General features: G+C 38.5%; 1 protein-coding gene across 1 annotated transcript; it reads right to left on the bottom strand.

Annotated features, from left to right (window-relative positions):
* Window positions 1–11,619: 11,619 nt before the first annotated feature.
* On the bottom strand, window positions 11,620–20,246 carry PRPF38B (pre-mRNA processing factor 38B). The gene is made up of 6 exons (XM_006179929.2): window positions 19,674–20,246; window positions 16,772–16,840; window positions 16,335–16,486; window positions 16,191–16,251; window positions 13,895–14,118; window positions 11,620–13,648 (listed from the first exon to the last, which is right to left on the bottom strand). The coding sequence occupies exons 1-6, from the start codon at window positions 19,950–19,952 to the stop codon at window positions 12,796–12,798; spliced, it is 1,638 nt and encodes a 545-aa protein (XP_006179991.2). The 5' UTR covers window positions 19,953–20,246; the 3' UTR covers window positions 11,620–12,795.
* Window positions 20,247–21,132: the final 886 nt, after the last annotated feature.

Raw genomic sequence — 21,132 nt, 5'->3', positions numbered from 1 at the left:
GATCATGTGATTTTTGTCCTTTCTTTTGTTGATGGGGTGTATCACATTGACTGATTTGCATATGCTGAACCATCCTTGTGTCTCTGGGATGAATCCAGCTTGATCATAGTGTATGACCTTTTATATGTGTTGTTGGAGTGTGTATGCTAATATTTTGTTGAGAATTTTTGCATCTATGCTCATCAATGATATTGGCGTGTAATTTTCTTTTTTGGTAGTGTCTTTGTCTGGTTTTGGTATCAGGGAAATGGTGGCTTCACAGAATGAGTTTCTTCAGTCTTTTGGACGAGTTTGAGAAGGATCGGTATGAGTTCTTCTTTGCATGTTTAGTAGAATTCCCCTGTGAAGCCATCTGGTCCTGGACTTTTGTTTGCAGGGTTTTTTTTTTTTTTTTTTTTTTTTATTTGCTGATTCTATTTCACTTCTAGTGATCAGTCTGTTCAAACTATCTATTTTTTTTTAATTCAGTTTTGGTGGACTGTATATTTCTAGAAACTTGTCCGTTTCTCCTGGGTTGTCCCTATGTTGCCACATAGTTGTTCATAGTATTCTCTTATGGTTTTTTGTATTTCTGTGATGTTGATTGTAATTTCTCCATTTTCTTTTCTTTTTGGTTTATTTATGTCCTCTCTCGGTGAGCCTGGCCAGAGGCTTGTCAGTTTTGTTTACTCTTCCAAAAAACTAGCTCTTGGTTTGATTGATTTTTTCCCATTTTTTAAATCTCTGTTTTATTGATTTCCTCTCTGATCTTTATCATTCCTTTCCTTCTGCTGACTTTAGGTGTTGTTTGTCTTTTCCTTCTAATTGTTTTAGGTGGTAGGTTAGGTTGTTTATTTGAGATTGTTCTTGTTTTTTGAGGAAGACCTGTGAACTTAGAATTGCTTTAGCTGCATCCCATAGATTTTGTGTGGTTGTGTTTTTATTGTCAGTTGTCTCAAGGTATTTTTAAATTTCTTCTTCGATTTCATCGTTGACTCATTGGTTATTTTAGTAGCACATTGTTTATTCTGCATGCAGTCACTTTTTTTTCTCATTTTTCTTTCTGTGGTTGATTTCTAGTTTCATGCCATTGTGGTCAGAAAAGATGCTTGAAATAATTTCTATCCTGTTAAATTGCTGAGGCTTCTTTTGTGTTATATTGTTCTTATTGTTGTTGTTTCAGGACAAAGTGATCAGTCCTGCTGTCCACTGGCAGGGGGCAGGGCCAGTGGGGGAACTGGGGAGATGTTGTTTAGGGTACAAAGTTACAACTAGTAGATAAATAAGTTCTGAGAATCTAATGTACAAAATAGTGATTATAGTTAAGAATTCATATTGTAAACTTCAAAGTTGCTAAGAGACTAAATCTTAACTGTTCTCAACACACACCAAAAATGATACTTACATGATGCAATAGAGGTAGATAGCTAATGCTACTGTAGCAATCATATAGCAATATATAAATGTATCAAACTAACAGTTTACACTTCAAACTTGACCATGTTATATGTCAATTATATTATTAAAAAATAAAATAAAGAAAGAAAAAGAAAGGGCAGGAGCATGTCCCTGTGCTAAGGAAGACAGTGGGAAGTCCTTAATGAGCACATTAAGTTCACCCATCCTCAGCACCATCCTGCCATTCTAGTACCTTTTATATCCAGAGCCCATCTTCCTAGTTTAAGCTCTTAATAATAACTAGCATTTAATCCAAGCACTATAATATTTAATTCTAATAATAAATAAGCATGTAAATGAGTAATAAACTTCGTTAACTGACTTGTATGAAATCACACAAATATTAATGGTAGAGCTGGAATTAAAACTCATCAGTCTGACCTCTGCTTCCAACCAAAATGGTAAAAGGGACTAGTTGTGCCCTCTCTGACTTCAAGACTTATTATAAAGCTATAAAGTAATTAATATAGGATTAATTACAAGGATTGGCATTAAGATAGATAAATAGATCAATAGAACAGAATAGAGAGTTTAAAAATAGACCAATGCATATGTGGACAATTGATTTTCAACAAAGATGCAAAGGAAATCCAATGGCAAAAACACAGTCTTTTCAACAAATGATACTGGAACAATTGCATAACCATATGCAAAAAACATAAACTTTAATCCATATCTCACATCATACAAAAAGTTAGTTCAGAAAGGATTTTAGACCTAAATGTAACACCTAAAACTTTTAGAAAAAAATAAAAAAATCTTTGTGACTTTAGGTTAGGCAAAAATTTCTTTGATGTAACACTGAAAGCATAATCCATTACAAAAAAATTGATCAATTGGACTTCATCAACATAAAGAATTTCTGCACTAGTAAGAAGATGAAAAATCAAAACACACTGGGGGAAAATATTTGCAAATCACATATTTTATATAGGACTTGCATTCAAATGGATGTTTTTACTAAAACATCCAAGTTTTTTAACTAAAGGTTTTACTAAAAAACTAAGTTTTTCACTAAAAATTAAAAAATATATATGTATATAGGTCTGTGTATATACTCTCAAAACCAAATAATAAGAAAATAATTCAATAAAAAAAGGCATGATTTGAACAAACACTTCACAAAAGATGATATACACATGGAAAATAAACACATGAAAAAAATCCTCTACTCCAGAATATATAAGCAGCTCATATGACATAATAAGAAAAAAACAACAACCCAATCCAAAAATGGGCATAAGACCTAAACAAGCAATTCTCCAAGGAAGAAATACAAGTGGCACGTGAAAAAATGCTCAGTATCACTAATTATCAGAGAAATGCAAATCAAAACTACAATAAGTTATCACCTCACACTGGTCAGAATGGCCATCATTCAAAAGTCCACAAATGACAACGCTGGAGAGGCTGTGGAGAAAAGGGAATCCTCCTACACTGCTGGTGGGAATGCAGTTTGGTGCAGCCACTGTGGAAAACAGTATGGAGATTCCTCAAAAGTCTAGGAATAGACTTACCGTATGACCCAGGAATCCCGCTCCTGGGCATATATCCAGAAGGAACCCTACTTCAAAAAGACACCTACATCCCAATGTTCATAGCAGCACTATTTACAATAGCCAAGACATGGAAACAGCCTAAATGTCCATCGACAGATGAGTGGATAAAGAAGATGTAGCATATTCATTACAATGGAATACTACTCAGCCATAAAAACCAACAACATAACGCCATTTGCAGCAACATGGATGTCCCTGGAGAATGTCATTCTAAGTGAAGTAAGCCAGAAAGAGAAAGAAAAAAACCATATGAGATCGCTCATATGTGGAATCTTAAAATAAAATTAAAAAGGAATGTAAATACAAAACAGAAACAGACTCATAGACATAGAATACAAACTTGTGGTTGCCAGAGGGGAGGAGGGTGGGAAGGGACAGGACTGGGAGTTTGAAATGTGTAGATACTGACAGGCATATGTAGAATAGGGCATATGTAGAATAGATAAACAGGAGTATACTGTATAGAACAGGGAAATATATACAAGATCTTGTGGTAGCTCACAGCAAAAAAAATGTGACAATGAATATATGTATGTTCATGTATAATTGAAAAATTGTGCTCTACACTGGAATTTGACACAACATTGTAAAATGACTATAACTCAATAAAAAAACTGTTAAAAAAAATCCTTGACATTATTAGTCATTAGGAGAATGCAAATTAAAACCACAATGAGATACCACTACATTCTTACTATATGTCTAAAATTAGAAAGACTAGTGAAGTAAAATGTTGGCAAAGATGTAGAACGACTAGAAAGCTCACTCCTGGTAGGGACATAAAATGGTACAACCACAAAACAATTTGGCTATTTCTTAAAAAGTTAAACATTCATCTGTTATGTGACCCAGTCATTTCACTCCTAAGTGTTTGCCCAAGAGAAACAAAAGCATATATCCATATAAAAACCTGTACACGAATATTCCTAGAGGCATTTTTTAAATAGCCCCAAACTGTAGGCGCATCAAATATACAACAGCCAAACTGAATGATAAACTAATAGAATACTACTCAGTAAAAAAAGGAATGAACTATTGAATTACACACAACATGGATGAATCTCAAAATTATTATGCTGAATGAAAAAAATATCAGACCAGAAAAAAAAAAAAACCAAAAATCAGACCAGAAAAAAAAAACCCAAATAATTGATCCAATTATCTAAAATTCTAGAAAATGCAACATACTCTGAAAGCAGAAAGCAAATCAGTGGTTGCCTGGGGATGGGGAAGGGCAGGAAGAAGGGATTACAAAATTTCCATCTATAAATGTATCAAACTAACACTTATACACCTCAAACTTATACTTCAAACTTGACAATGTTTAATGTCAACTAAAAAATGTTATATGTCAATCTTTAAAAACAAAAAGAAAAAAGGACAGGAGCATGTACCTGTGCTGAGAAGATAGTGGGAGGTCTTTAATGAGCACATTAAATTCATCCATCCCCAGTACCACCCTGCCATTTATAAAAGGGATTACAAAAGTGGAGATGAAGCATATGGTCCTTATCTGAATTATGGTAAGTGATGGTTTCATGTGTGTATACATATGTCAGAACATATTGAGTTTATACTATAAATGTGTGCAATTTATGGTATGTCAGTTATAAATCACTGAAGTTGTTTTAAAAAAATCAGTCTAACTCAACTAAGATCCTTCCACTAAATCCCTTTGTCTTCTGTGAACTGACTGCTAGGAATTCAAGGCATATTCATTTGTGCATTTAACAAGTATATATACAGTACCCACTGTATACCAGGGACTGTTCTGGACACTGGAGATATAAACATAAGCAAACCAGAGCTCTGCACTCATGGGGCAAACCCTCTAGCAGAGGAAGGCCAAAACAAGTAGCTGAAGTAAGAAATATCTAAAGTCCGCGGTTGCTAAATGTTATGGAGAAAAATAAAGCAGAGTAACAGGTGAGAACATTGAGAGATACAGTTTAGTTTACATACTACGGTCAGGGAGGACTTCTCCAAATGAGGTGCTTAAGCTTGGGCATCAGGGAAGTTGAGGATGAGTCCTTTGGAAACTGAGGAAAAGAGCATGCCAGGCAGAGGGAAGAGGAAGGGCAAAGGCCCTGAGGAGCAAGAGGGCTTGGCCAGAGCCACGGGAGCACTCATTCTCCCTAGCTGCGGGAGTGCGGGTGGCTGACAGCTCTAACTGGGTCTCTCAGACTTGCCCTCAGATAAGAGCTGCCTTGCTCAAAGTCACACCCTCCTCCTGGGGGCAGCCACACCCACAAACTGGGAGATGAACAAATATAATTTCCCCTTGCCTGATTTCAGGAGGGGAAATCTGAAAGGTGCACGATGGCATCTAGCAGGTTGGGTGAGGGTGAGGCTAGAGAGGCACTTAGGGAGCAAAAGGTAAGGATGCACTCACTCTTCGGTTCACACAAGCCCAGAGTTCCAGAGGTTTATGGTCATGAACTTAAAGAGATGCCAGTCAGCATGACTGTATATTTTTCTCTGGTCATGTGCAGGCACAGAGTAGGCTAAGATATGTATTTAACTAGGACTAGGGTATTACTAGACAAGTGTGATGGAGAGAGACCACAGCAAGGGAACTGAGACTGTTTACAAGGAAGTGATTTATAATATGGGACTGTGGAAACTAAGCTGGGTGGGCAAGGAAGTGAGGCTTGCAATGCCTCACTATCCTGGAGGCTGAAGGGACTGCAATGGAGAGTGAAAAGTTGGCAGGAACAATAGAGGGGAGGACCCAGGGGAGTTAAAGAATTTGGGGGAAGGATATTAGTGGGAAGTAAGTGGAAAACAGAGGAGTTGGTGAGTAGAGAATGGAATGTTTGAAGTACAAACTGGAGAAGTTTCAGTTCTTGGTGCTGGGCCCATTCTAGGGTGTAACCATGGGAAATGGCAGCTGAGGTCAAGCGGAAGAAAAAAATCTTTGAAAGTCAGGAGATCGAGAAATCGAGAGCCCTGAGAATTGGAAAGATTGTTCAGTGGGTATTGGAATTACTAAGAATTCTGGCAGTAGTGAGGAAAGAGGTATTGAGACATTTGTTAAGCTCTAAGTACTAAAATGCTAGGGGAGCATCTTCTGATGCCTGTGGCCCACACGAACCACTGAGGGATGGTGGATGGTATAATCTGATGCCATGAACTTCAGAGGAGCTGGGAGGTTCAGAGAAGAGGGAGAAACAATGATCTGGAAGTACAATGGTTTTATGTTAGTCACTGATTTCTGGCTAATACCAACTTCTTAGTTGTTTTCCAGTAGGTTATGAGTGTTATTGATGAACAGTTCCACTGGGAAACAGTGCATATAAAGCAGGTGCTTTGTGATATAAATTTACTTTAAAACTTTGAATTATTAAGTTTATCAATTGTCTGAAATTCTCCTTTCAGGAATGGGATCCTGCAAAGCGGTAAATGCTTGAGTTCATGGAGTCAAGACAGTGAAGAGGGGAAGCAGTTACAAGAGTGAGTGTGTTTAAACATTCTTAGGGCACTAATAGGGTAATGCTAGGAAAATCAAGATTAGTCAAGAATCCCAAAGGCTGGAGAAGGGCTGAAAATAAAAGATAAAGACGAGGGGCTAGAATGAAAGATAAAATGTTAGGATGCTGCATACCAAGTCTTCAGCTTTCCAGCTCCCAATATCTGTGTCCATATTGCTTGACATCCAACCTCCTTCACTAAGCTAACGTTAAATATTTTAGGTTTTGTTACCTAGTATACAATTCAAGATTCCAAATCTGTAATGTTAGGATTTGTTTTGCTGAGAGTGACAGAAACCTACAAAGAAAGTTATATCAGAAGTTCCTTTCTGATATAAAATATTAGAGGCAGAGCATCCAGGAGTGGTATGGCAAGCCTATTCCATTCTTCCTCAGTTTTTCAGTCTGCCATCCCTAGGATGAGCCTCTCTTTTTATTGGTGGAAGATAAAGCTCTAGCTATCATATCAAAGTTCTAAGAAACAGAATTCAGTCAGGGAAGAGGGAAAAAAATGAACTATATGCTAGTAAGCTCTTAAAAAATGCTCCTGCTTCCACTTCCATCCTGTTGGTCAGAAGTTGGTCTCATGGCTATGTCAACTGAGCTGAAAGAAAAAAAAGGGGGGGGGGGAGGATAAGTAGTCAAACAATTCTATTGCTATGGAAGAAGAGAAGAATGGATTTTGAACAGTGGGCAGTCTCCACCACACGAATGAATGCATAAGGTATAGCATAAGGTATGAGCTTAGGACAGAATTTGCAACATTTAACAGAAGAATAAATAGGAGGAAAATGGGATAGATGTGATTGCAGCTGATCTGCAGCTAATACTCTGTAGGAGAAATAAAAAGTTTGGGCGATATAGAAGGAATATGGACTAGAATTTATTATCCAGGAAAAGATTGGACACTATGAGATTTATGGTTGCCCTCATTCATACTCCATTCTTCCTCCATACCTGTACCTCCCCCTTTAGTCTCTGGGCAGACCATTTCTATAAAGAAAACCAATTGTACCTAGGACTTCTTTTTTGATTTTTTTTGCCAAGTCCAATCAAGTAGATGACATTTTCTTACTGGTGCTGAGTATGGATAGATAAGGATTAAATAAATGTAAAGGAAATGCCAAGAAGGCCTTCACTGATCAGGGATCCCGGGTGGTTACAATAAAACAAATCAGAGTTAGGCTTCTGGGTTTCAAGAAGATGCTCAGGCCATCTCAATAGAAAACAGAGAAGTTGCGAGGCTATCTACTGACCAGACCAAAACCAAAACAAAAACAAAAAAAACAAAAAACCTAAAACAAAAACCCCCCAAAACTAGAAGGCAGCAAGAAGCAATGCAGCTTCAGGGTAGTTATTTATCTTGGCTTCTCTTTTGCATGAGCATCCTCATATGACAACTATACAAGTCTTCTCCATTCTTCTGAAGACTGGACAATTCTTAGTTCTCAAACTTCTAGAAGGAGCTAGTCTGATTCACTCACATAATTCGCAACAAACTTACTGAGTTGAATCCTTTATACCAGACTACAGTCAAGTGTTATCAACCAACCTAATGAAGTGGCACCCTTATGAGTGGTATCTTAATCCACTCTATCAGTCAGGCTCCAGTCAGGAGACTAGAAAACACACAGCAATACGAACAGGGAAAGTATAATATAAAGAATTACTAATCAGTAACAGGGGATTAATTACCTTGGTTACTAAGGATAAGGAAAGCTCTTAAGAACACAGAAATAGTGGCTATAGGAGCAACCACTACCTCTAGGGCTGAGGTAGAGGACCCAAGGAAGGAGCAAATCTGGAAGCTTCCCTTGCAAGCCTGAATCAAGGCTGATATTCAGATTTTATTGGAGAGGGTGTGGCATAACACACTGAAGCCCAGGGTGCTGGAGAGGAGGGGATGTCAACAAAACTAGTTAGGAAGCCAGCCACTGGGTGTGCCAAGACTTACTGGTAAGTTACCGCTGGGGCACCAGCAAGACTTGTGCTGGGAGGCTGGCAGGGGGACTACTAGACTTGATGGGAAGCAGCCTCCCGTGAGGTGCCACTGGGTATCCTACATGCCACTGGCCCCTACACACTGCAGAAGCAAGAAAAAGAAAACACACCAGAACCAGGAAGAGAAGTTCCTTTGTTCTGCAGCATCCCTCCAGCATCCTCTACTGAGTTTAGCACTGTTGCAGCAGGCAAAAGAGAAATGTTTAAAGGGTTCATCTCAATATCACAATCAGAGCAATGAAGGGTAAACTTAGGAGCTGACAAGAAATACATTGATACCTGGCACATCCACAAACCGTTGGTGGTTCCTAGACAAATCTCAGTATAACTCAACTTCCCAGAACAAGGGTCAGAGATAGAAGATTTCATTTAGGAAGAAATGGTTCACTAAACCACTGTCTGGTTTGGCTGGATGAGTCCAGCACTTAAATCTCCTCTTTTGGTACTATTAAGTGTCAAGGACACTGGTAACTTCAGGATTTCTGAACAGGAGGGAATGTGAGAGGGCAAGAGGACTTCTGCATTTGCTTGGCAAGCACACTTTTTTGTTTTCAAGATTGTTTATTCAAGATGTTAGGAATTTGTGGGTGGTGGCCAAATCCACTGACTTAATAGAGAAATAAATCAACTTCAGAATGGCCAGAAAAAGTACTGACCAAGGAAAACCAGCTTTATAGATTAGTGGACTTTAGGTATTTGCAGATCATAGAAGCTTAAGTGAGGATTTCCTTTCCTGATTCTTGTGATAAAACATCATGGCTTATACGTCGTATGAAATGAAACAAAGTTCAGCTGTTTAACTTAACAAGTGTACCTCACTTTTCCAATAGGCTGGAAACCCTATCCCCACCCCCCACCCGCATATGTATTTTTCCCCCTTTTTGGGGGGAGGTAATTAGGTTTATTTACTTACCTAATTTCTAAAGGAGGTACTGGGGATTGAACCCAGTACCTTGTGCATGCTAAGTATGCACTCTGCGGCTGAGCTATACCCTCCCCCACCAACCCTGAATACATTTTACCTGTGCAACATTATGGATCATAATTAATAGAAATTGAGTGCTCTGAGTTAACAGTGGAGTTTAAGTCAGCTATAATGGCTAACATTTTTCAGTTGACTGTAGTCACACTCATGTTTCCTATAGTAACAGTTGTGTTGATAGCCAATGATCCTAAAGTGAAAAATGCCACTTCAGAACTATTTGCAACATGCAGGGAGATACAGGATGGGATGATGAAGGAATTTCAGACTATCAGGAAGTGTTCCTTCCCCATAAAATCAGCTCTACTTGATATGCTGTAATTGGGTTAGCCTTTCAAGGCTGAATCCACAAGATGATAAAATCAGATCAGTACCAGAACCAACTTAAAGTCCACCAGTTGGCCAATACAGCCAGTGAGAACTGACCAACTAGTCAGTGTTTATAATTGAGGCTGCATACTGGAAATGAGCTGAAAACTTTACAAACTGCCAGTGTCTGGGGCTCATCTCTACTGTTCACATAAAAAACTACTTATATTCATTAAGAGTAACTTTTGGGGGAAAGCAATTGACCATTAACCACCCCTCCCCTTTTCATTTTTAAAATAAAAACAACTCAAAAAACCAACAGCTATTGACCTTGGGACACTCTCAGATCCCAAATTTGCTATTCATTCCCAACTACACAATATCTAATCACACCCTAGAAGAAAAGTAAGGAAATCACACCAAAGCCCTGGGGCAGTTTAGTTCTTCTGAAGTTGCATGTGAATTTTAGAGTCCTTTTTATTTTTCTAGACATGATTTGTAGCTTTCATTAGATCCCTAAAAAGGGGCCTGTAACTCATAGGTTAAGAACGACTGCCTTACAGGAACTAAACGTAACTAATAAGATTATGAATTAAGGAGTATCAAAATGGAAACTTTGTTATTAAAATCTCAAGACTGATAATATACTAGCTCATGTATAGGATTTAATTGCAAATTGAACATTAAAAAACAGAAGAGGAAAGATACTAATACATGGAAAGGTGAAATCATTTCAGTAAGTTAAGAAAACTGGATGGAGGCCGCTAGTTATATTAAGCTCTATCAAAAGCTTTTCAAGTTTTCTCAACTGCAAGAAACAATTTGGAGATGTCTTTCAGAGCCTTGTTTTCCATCTTTTAGAAAGCTACTCTCCAAAGAAGTCATTCATATATTAACTAGTTAGTATTTACGTTCTCTTACGTATCATAATGCTCCTCAAAGTAAACCTGAAATCAAATGCAGTGTGGCATTTTCACTTCTATTTGAAATTCTTTCCCCACTTTACCAAAAACACACCACTGAATTACCCCTATTTCAGGTGGAACTATATTCAGAGGAGGAGCACTGTTCATTTAGGTATGCTGAAAGTATTTTCAATGTAAGATAAATCTGGCTTTCGTCACTCTGGAAGAGTTTTCTAATTTCTACATGTCCAGTGTTATTTCACTTGATGCTCAGTTTAAAAGATAATATGATTCAATATTCTACTCTTAAAAGAAAAATAGCATTTTCAGAGGAATTCCTTCATTTAATGAGGTTTTTCTGGAAGTTAGGTAGGTACAAATGTTAAGCCCACATAGGAAGGACTTTTCAGAATGTACTCCTTTGTTCCACTTAACACCTTTTGCAAGGTGGCTTCTGGATGCCCATCAATTGACCAATATAAACAGTGAGATAAAACACATGTTAATATGGTATACACTGTCAGGAACACTGAAGTTTTAGTCCTGGCAATGACCTACCAGATCACTTTGGACCTCTATTTCTCTGTTCTAAAAAGAATTGGATGAGTTACCTCTTAAAAGTTCCTTCAAGCCCAAAATTTAAATGATTCTACTATGCAATCCAAGTGCAAGTCCCTCAATTAGGATCTCTGCTGTGAAACTAAGTAATCACCTGATCAACCTAGTGACACACATTAACACCCAGGGAACAAGGGAACTGCCTTATTAAGGACTCTAGAAAGGATGATTGGCTACTACATATGCCCAATCCTATCTACACATTTAAAATTCACTTGTCACCAGGGCATTGAAATATCCCTCTACACAAAGTGTGACTCTACTAACCTTGTATCTATTTCTGCAATAAAAATATTAAAAAAAATTTTAACAGATGGGGGAAAAGCCAACACCCAGGATAAAGGATTTAATCCAGTATTTATTCCGCACTCATGATCGTTCTCTGTAATCAGAATACAAGTCATAGGAACAGTCTATCAAATAATTTGCTGATAATCTTAAATAATGCAACATAGCATTACTTTTAATACTTCTCTGTTCTAGATTAAGTTTAAAAACTCAAACAGCAATCTTCATTATCAATAAAAAAAGTTCTGAATTTAAAAAAAGGACACTATCAAGCAGTTTCATAATTTAAGTATTTTCCATTTATAAAAATGCTTTGGAAGCTTGAGGCTTGCATCTATTTCTCTACTCATCTGCCCCACCCTCTCCCAATTTCACGTTAGTATAGGGTTGCTGCAAGAATGCTAGGCTTTAGACATTAATTTCTCCTTTAATATAGTACTTTAAAATCTGAAAAATTCAAGAAAAAGATTACATGTCATGTATTTTTTCAAATAAAAAAGGAAAGCTAAATGAATAAATTTTAGGCATACTAACAGTGTCCCTTTGAGGTAGAATGCTAAAAGGACTTTTGATCAAATCACAGCCTAATTTAAACCTCTGCACCAGAAACTAACTTCTCATAAATTCTCTCTAAAGTTAACTGGAGAATGTGAAGTTTAACATATTAACAAGAGCCTTCCAAGATAATATACAGTGGACAAGAATGTTAATCCTACAACTGCTGCCTTCATGTACATTGAAAGCACATAATTCTCCTATAACAAACATCCAAGATCCATTCTCAAAGTCTTTAGCATTCTATTACGAAAAGCACAGCCATGCTACTTCAGTACACAAACCATAATCCCACACCTACAAAACAAAAATAGAATTAGTGGCAGTTTATTGCCTTATACAAATTTAACCAACATGGCAACCATGCCAAAGGAATTAAAACATTTTCAGGACATATGTACAGACTGTACATCTCAAAAACAATTAAACAATAAAAATGCAAGAACAATCTGTGCATCATGTATCAAACTCAATAATTGGGTGAAAACATCAATGCAATATATGGGATTACAAAGGCACTTCCCTACACAAAAGAGGAAATGAAAATGCAGCCTACAGGGAGCCTGAAGAGTGCGAAACTACTGCACAATCTCAACTCGGGAGGGGGGAAAAAAAGCAGATTTAATCCAACATTTATAGGATTCAATGTGATCCACTTGTACAAAAAATTTTCACACAGTCTCCTCTTTGTTTTTATGTTGCTTTTCTTGGCTCTCTGGTTCTATACTTTGGCTCCTTCGATGGTCATGTTTGTCAGACTGGTCCTTACTATCACTGTGATCTCGTTTGTGGGAACGTTCTTTGCTTCTGCTACGCTTCCTAGATTTTTCTTTGCTGGGGCTATGTTCTCGTTTTCTTGATTTTTCAACACTGTCAGTTCTTCCTTGACTGCCACTTCTACTCCGTTTATTTGATTTTTCTTTACTTTCATTTCTATGTTTACTTGATTTCTCTCTGCTCCTGCTTCTGCTTCGTTTCCCAGCATTTCTACTTCTACTCCTACTTCTATGTTTTCTTTCTCTGCTTCTACTTCTACTGTGCTTTTTCTCTTTCTTGGAATCTTTTTTGTCATCTCTGTGCCGCCTATCATCTTTGTCTTCTTTATGCTTCTTTTCTTCTATCTCACCCCTACTTCTCCGTTCCTTGGACCGTTCTCTTGACCGCTCCTTTTCTCGGTCATTACCTCTTTCCTTATCATAGTCACGGTCTCGCCTCCTACCTCTCTCATTTTCTTTCTCTCTTTCCCGATCCCTGTCCCTTCTATCCCCTTTCCTATCACGACTTCGACTACGGCTTCTATGTCTTTCCCTACTCCTGCTATGTCTGCGTTCCAGCCCCCGATCGATACTGCGGGATCTTCGCCTTTCTTTCTCCCTTTCTTTGGCTTCACGCTCTAGTCGCTGGCGTTCTTTCTCTCTTTCTAATTCTCGGTCAAAACTAGAAGACCCATGGCCTTCCCGATGATGGCTTCTACTTCTGGATCTTCTTGGGGACCTCCGTGGACTCAGTGATCTCCTTGGAGACCTAATATTTAAGAAAGGAAGAGGGAAGGGAAAAAAATGTGAATGAATAAAACATATCATAAAAATTTAACTTTCACCAGTGTTACTTATTTAGATCCACAGCTTACATGTCAGGAATAATTAAAGCTAAAAAAAATTTTCCCTATTCTTATTTACAGATACATAATCTTGTTGAAAATGCCATGATTTCCAAGGACCTTTGTGCAAAGCAATTTTCAAAATAAGTGTAACTCAAGAATTACATTACCTTGAACGTCTGCGTTCAACATGTCTGTCTATTTCCTCAGCACCTTCCTTCCCATCTTTCTTGATTTTCCTTGGCCGGGTTTTAATCTGTTGATCGATATTCTTCTGAACCGGAACCGGAATTCTTGGAAACAAAGTAGAAAACCACTCCAGTTTTGTAAGAAAAGACCGTAGCATTTCTCCAATGGTCATTACACAGCCTCCACCAGCCTTCACATCTAGGTCCTACAGAAACACAAAAGATATCCTGGCCGTCAAAGAAATTCTCTCAGTAAACACACGAATACTATAAAAATATAACCATCTTTGGAATCTCAAATACAAAAAAATTCTAACAGAAAAATTTCAATTTGTGTACCTTTCTAATCTGGTAATGAATGATACAGAGAAACATCTGGGCTTAGTGTGTGCATGCAGGTGAGAACAAACCCTGCAGCCTCATGGACAGAAAGAGAAGTGCCCTCACTTAGCTAACGGGAACATGAAACACCCCCTTACATAACTGAACTATTTGGAACAATCAACTTAAATTTACATTCCACATACCTACTTAGCATATATTTTATTTCTGTGGACATGTTTGCACACATCATTCCTAGCAGTGTAACCTAGCTACACATGAACTACTTCAGACAATTTCTGTCTAAAGATTATCTTTTAACAGCTCTAATATAAAATGAAGCCCTAATAAAACTGGAAGCAATAGCAAACCAACTGCCATGAAGCAGTGAGGTTTCTAATTTAGAGTTATGTAGAAAATAAATAAATGAACAAATAATTGGAAACGCATAATCCATGATGACCATTGTCTCTGAAAAGGGTCATTACCGCATGAAGGCCTTCTTGCTATGCCCTCTCACAGCTCAGGACATGTTAGTCAGCTATTGTCAGTCCCAAACCTATAGTGCAAGCACACAAGGAAAGTGAGATTTGTTATCTAAACAGGAAAACAAGAGCTAAAGGTAAAACTGCTTGCACTCACACACATTTAAGTGTTCAGATATACAGTATTTCCAAATATACTCGCTGCAGATATCTAAGGAGAAAAACAGTAAGTTAGCTTAAATAGAAAGCCTTAGGTTTGTAAACACAATAAAAAACAGATTAAACAGAAGCATTCAGAAAGAAACCTAATACCAATCATGAAGAGGGACATGATTTCTAAATACAAAAGAGAGAAGTGCCCCAGCCTGAAAAAAACTCATCTAAAAAGAAAAAAAAAAATTAAAGACTGTGACTTGTCACCTAAGTCACTTTTGGCTTCTTCTGATATATTAAACAGCTCATAAATAAGCAAAAAAAAAAAAAAAAAAAAAAAAAAAAAAAAAGCAAAGAAAAATTCTCCATGTCTACATGGGTGAGATTTGTTTTTAGTTGTGCATGTAATAATAAAAAACAAACTAGAAAGATTTCCCTTAGAACTATCCTTTAATTAAAAAAATTCTTTGGCTGTTTTAAATAGGACTACTAAAACACTGCTCAGTTTACTTTATGAACTTTAAAACACAAAGTAGTGGTGGGGACAGATATATGGACAACACTGCTCACTATTAAGATTCTTGTGAGATCTTGGACTTGAACACTTGTATCAATGATTTAAATCTGACACAGTCATGTTTCCCAAAGTAACTTTTCTGAACATATGTAACAAGCTCAACCTTGTTAAGCTTGAATGGCAAGCTAGATTTATAATTAAAAAAAACTGTAAAGTACTAATTTAAACAGAAGGTTTCCTTCTAACTTTATAAACATGTATAGTATAATAGAAATCAGAAAGCTAGAACTGAAATATTTCTGTCACCTTGAACAAGTCATCCAAACTGTCAGCCTCTTTAAGTTCAATTCTGCACTTCTGCACAAGTGGGAATATTAGTATTCAGAAGAAGTTATAGGGTAAAGAACTGAAGAGTTCTGGAGGTAAGGGGAAGCTATAATTAATATTTCTATGTGCATGTCTTACCACCTCAGTCTTGAGCATGGCCCACTTTAAAAAGTCACTATCAACTGTACAGGTCAAGATCAGTGCAATACATAGAACACAAATAAGAGATAATTTTCAATAGTTCAACCAAATTACATCTGAACAATTTAAAAATGTGAAAGTAAAACTTAAGAAACTAAACCTAAGATAAATAAAATTCACCAAGTGTTAGTAGTAGGACATTAATTCCTGAAGTATTTGAGTGTAATAATTTAACTACAGAAAATTCTGGAAGATGTTAAACCACCAATATATAAAAGATATTTTAAAACGAGAGTAATTAGAAGAAAACTAATTATTACCCTTGTTGACATACCTCTTCATCATCAAGGAAGGATTCAAACCAGTCCCATAGATCTGTAGGGGGCTGTGTGTACCTAGAATTAAAAAAGACTAATGATCAGGCTTATGTCAATTAAAGTAAGATATTTATCATAAATGTAGAGAAATGCATGCTCACCTTATATACATAAATCCAAGGGCTCTAATATATGGAGAATCTGTGTGTGTTATGAGACCCATCACTTGCTTACGAGTTAACTTTAGAGTAAATAATTTGTATAACAGACAAAAAGCTGTAGAAACAATTCCTCCTGTTCCAACGCCTCGAACCTTTAAGGTAAAGAATTAAGAAAGAGTGGTAAAATAATTAACAGAGACACTTAACATCAATTGACTAATCCCGTGAGTGTTAACTAATAACAAGATACACTGCATAATTGAGAATGGAGCATAAAGAACATAATGCTTTTCTAATCCCATTCATGGAAAACTTAAATTTTTAAAAAACACAGACTAATTGTAATTCAGTATGTAACCTACAGACTTTAAGTTTTCTAAATATAAACTCAGTTATGAGACACAGAAAAACTGAAAAATGCACGTACTTCTACTTACCCCTCCGCACATCCCTGTTTGGCCAGCTGTTTTCCTGCTTCCTTTCTCCCATGGTTCAACGTGCGTGACCTGAAAACAAAAAAGAGGAACACAACAAACATTCACACTTCGTGTGCTTTTAAAAAGTATGATTCAAGTAAACCCCAATCCATAATAGAGCAGCTCTTCCAAAAGTCTGGAAGTTGCGTATTCTGACATGCTGTATATATTTTGTTTACACACATTAAGTATGTAAAACTGCTGAGATATTTAAATAGAACCAATAAAGCTACTAAGGTTTAACAAGACCTCAACAGCCTCACAGAGTAGAAATCCCATTAAAGTAGCTTTGCAGAGAGCTGATACATGTGGAGACAGGAAATTTCTAATCTCATACACTTGTAAAAAGAAAATTTGTATTTTATTATGAGTTGCTTAAAAAATTTCTTATTTTAAAATGGATTTGAAACTCCAACTTAAAGCATAAAGTATTAAAGTTTAAATGCCTTTTTCAAAAAAATCTTTAAAGTGCCCTTAATATTTCACTTTTATGGTAATTTAAAATTTCTTATTATAAAATAAGGAAAAATGACTTGAAGAAAGTATGCTAAAACAGTACCAAAAGTTGCTTTTAATGCAAAATTTATTCATACTTTTTCCCCACCATGATCAGGCACTGTGTTCATTACTGATAGAAGAGGAAATTACAAAGGCCACACCTACACAGAGATCATTCCTGTTATTGTATAATTTATTTTCAGCCTAATTATGTAAACGAATTCTATTTCTTCCCAGAATACAAACTGTGTCAAAAACAAAACACTGAAGTAAGTGTGACTTGTCTTATTAAGTATACACAAAGATACGATCTTTGCTAAGGTGGGGCATCCTATAAAAACCACATACTTAACCTTAAAATGGCAAAGAAAGAATACAAGCTCTACAATAGACAGAACTCAAGGTCTTTTGGAAGGAATAAATCATTATTTGTTTAACTTGAAACGAAAAAACAAAGCAAAATCCTGTTCATTCGCTATGTATTTCAAAAACTTTACTTACACCCACCCATGGGCATGTGCCAGTCTTTTTCAGTGGCTTCAGACAGAAAAGCATGCATTTAAATTTAAGCACTACACTATTTTGCTCAGTGGACTGCTGCACTGCTTTACAGTTTCATTTCCTTCTCCCAGCTTGCTATATAAAAGACATTTCAATTCCTTAAAGGCTAACTAAAGGTGTGGATGCCATACAAAACAGACTTACAAAATTGGAAGGCTACATAGTTCAATGATTATTTGATCTGGATGTCTCAACAAAATCTGAGTCTTTAATTTTGTAACTAAATTTAAGTAATTTGTAGTACAATCTTAAGTTGTTTCAAAACACAGTACTGTGAAATTTGAAAACAAGCTTTTCCTCTTATCATGTTAACATTTGCCTATGCTGTTAAACAGAGCCTGCCACAAAAAGAGCAGGAACCCGATTTCAACTGTTTGAAATTTACTACACAAATAAAGCTACGGCTTAAACATTTGCCATACTGTATCCATGCTGAACAAGGCCTTACCTTTTAAAGAAAACTAGTTCATAGTATTACAATTACTCACAATACTCTTGTAAGAGGATACCCATGTTTTCAGTGTACTTTATATACCCAAGGTTGAACTGTATTCTCAAAATAAGATCTATCAAAAGTAACTAGTATCTCAAAATCCTTCACTATTCACTTAATTGGGGAAAAGGCAGACAAAACATAACCTAAAAGCAAATAAAGAAAATTTCCTTCTCTTAACACCTCTACAGATTATGTTCAGATCACAGAAAATACTTTATGTTGTCTGTCAAGTGTTTTACAAGACAACACCGACAAAACGGACTGTATTATAGCAGATGTTCTATCTAAAGTATTTAAAGATCGTTAAGATTACTATAATATTCTTTAAAATATAAATTAACCTTAGGAGGCCTGGAAGATATTTTTAAAACTACATAATTTGGAGGTAAGTGGAGAAAGCCTACCAAGTTGGTGAGGAAAAGACCAAAATCAATGGCCAAAAAAAAGAAAAAGAAAAAGAAAAAAAAAACCTAGCCGTTCATTTAACCAGGGAAATGCATTTATGGCGATTGAGCATGATTAATAATGCATACCTCTACCTGCGACCCTGGGCTGCTCCGAGCCTCGCTGCAAGACTGAGTCAATCCTGCTAACGAAACAAGAACTGAGACAAGAGTGCAGTGAGGAGGCGCCAGGTGAGCTCCCCAGCACAGCCAAACCAGCACCGACCCTGCCGCAGAAGCCCAGGGCCCAGATAATTCTAAATAATAAGCCCAATGCACAGGTAACTGAGATCACTTACTCCTGACTTCCTGCTGCGAAAATTTCCAGGCCTTCGGTACGTCTCTTCCATTTGCACCTCTCCACCCTCAACCCTCCCACCCCTCCCGACACACACACTGACCAGTTCCCTGTCTGGATAGGATAGTGAATACCAACAACACGAGGCCAACACTGAAGTCAATACACGCCCTGGCGTGGGTGAGCGGGAGAAGCACCAACAAGTTGGCGCTGAGTAGATCCACGTCAAAAGAAATAATTTTAAGGCTGTAAACTTGAGAGGCTTCAGTTACTCGTTTCTCCTCCCCCCCACCCCTCCCGTCCGACTCCCCCCCCAGGGGCGGGCAGGAGGTTGGGGGAGGAGAGAGATCAATGGCGGCAGGCTCTCCTGGCCCTAAAAACCTGAAAAGGAAATTAGAGGGCGGCCCCAGTTTGACCCTTCCCTGGCGTACTACTGACCACCGGTTCCCCTCCGCCCACCCTTCCTCCACCTACCAATCCTCCGACCTCGGGGGCCGTCTCCGCCCGTTTCCTCCATACCCCCTCCTCCGAACTTAACCCCTATCCCCAGGTCTAGACGCCTCGTACCTTAAAGTAGATCTCGTCCACCACCTCGTGGTAGGTCTTGAGCTCGTAGAGCTGCACTTTGAAGTAAGGCGACGACAGGATATTGGTCAAGATCATGGGGTTGAGGTTCATAGTCTTTTCGTTGCCCCACAACGGCAGCACATTGCCCTGCTTGCCCGAGACGGCCGGCTTGGTGGCGCCGCCGCCGCCGCACTGCTGCTGCTGCTGCTGGGCCGCGGCTGCGGCCGCCTGGTGCTGCGGCTGCGAGTTGCCTGTCAGCGCGGGGCTGTTGTTAGCCATGTTGCGGCGGAAGGAAGGAGGGAGGGAGGGGGGGGAGGGGGCCAAGCTCGATCTCGCTCTTCGGGACAACGGTCCGGGACCCTACTCCATGGAACGCCGTCGGAAGAGGGGGCCGCCGCGCTGTGGCCCAGACGGGTGAGGGAGGACAACCGGGACGCCGACAAATGGACCCAGGTCGAGAGCAGAGGCCGAGACGAGAGCCGGGAGAACTCCAAGCAGAAAGCGAGCCGGCGGCCTGAGAGCGCGATCTCTTCCGCCAACTGCCCCTGGGAACAAGATGGCGGCCCCGGCGGATGTGACGCCATATGACCCAGAATTCCAAGCTTAGCCGGCGGCCAATCAGAGACGCCCAGGTGGGCTGGAGATTCCTCTTCCTAGTTCCGCGCGTTCGGTGCACGCTGCTGTGGCGGCGGTGGCCGCTGCTCCCTGATTTTTAGGGGATTTACACTGGGAATTTGGGGGCCAGGGAAGGGGGTTGTAGGTCCAATTTGTATGTTTTACTATTTGGACTGTGGCGACGGTTTCTCCTTTCGAAGGCCGAGCGGAGAGGCATTCGCATGGCTATGTGCTTGCAAATTCGTGACTCTGACTCCTGCGGGGAATCCGAGTCTCCTGAGTTCACAGTTTTAAGATTCTCTGGAAGGGATGATAGGACCTCCCTCCTTCATGTGTTTTCAGTGCAAAATTCTTCTGTCTTCTGCCGGGCTGTAGTATCTGACTAGAGGTCTTATTGTTTGACCCTAAATTTATTCAGTTGTAAGATTTAGAAAACGTCTTGCTGGGCTGTTAAAAAAACATCTAGCATTAACAGCTACTATACCTGTATTGCCTAGTAGAATGACTTTTTCCCTCCCTACCCGATTTCTTCCGTTCTGCTGATGCATTCTGAGCGGTAAACCTTAGGCGAGGAACTGAATGAGGGTAGAGAAGGCTGCAGAAGGTGGTAGGTACGAGAATCAGTCATACTAGGTCTCATCTCTCAAAAGCTACTGTTAACCTAGAGAAGGTTCATGGTGTTTGGGAATTAAGTGCCTTTTCTAGTCTTCTTGTAGGTTTTTGCAGGTGTTAATGGACTGCAGTTTTATCGACAGAGAACAGCCTGAGTATACATAGAAGAAGGGAAGATCAAGCTTGTTAGAGGGTGAAGTGTGGTTGACAGGACCCAGGAAATACGCATATG

Source organism: Camelus ferus, chromosome 9 (genome assembly GCF_009834535.1).
Source record: "Camelus ferus isolate YT-003-E chromosome 9, BCGSAC_Cfer_1.0, whole genome shotgun sequence".
NCBI lineage: Eukaryota > Metazoa > Chordata > Mammalia > Artiodactyla > Camelidae > Camelus > Camelus ferus.
Note: the sequence above shows the minus strand (reverse complement) of the source record. Positions and strands in the feature narration are given on the sequence as shown.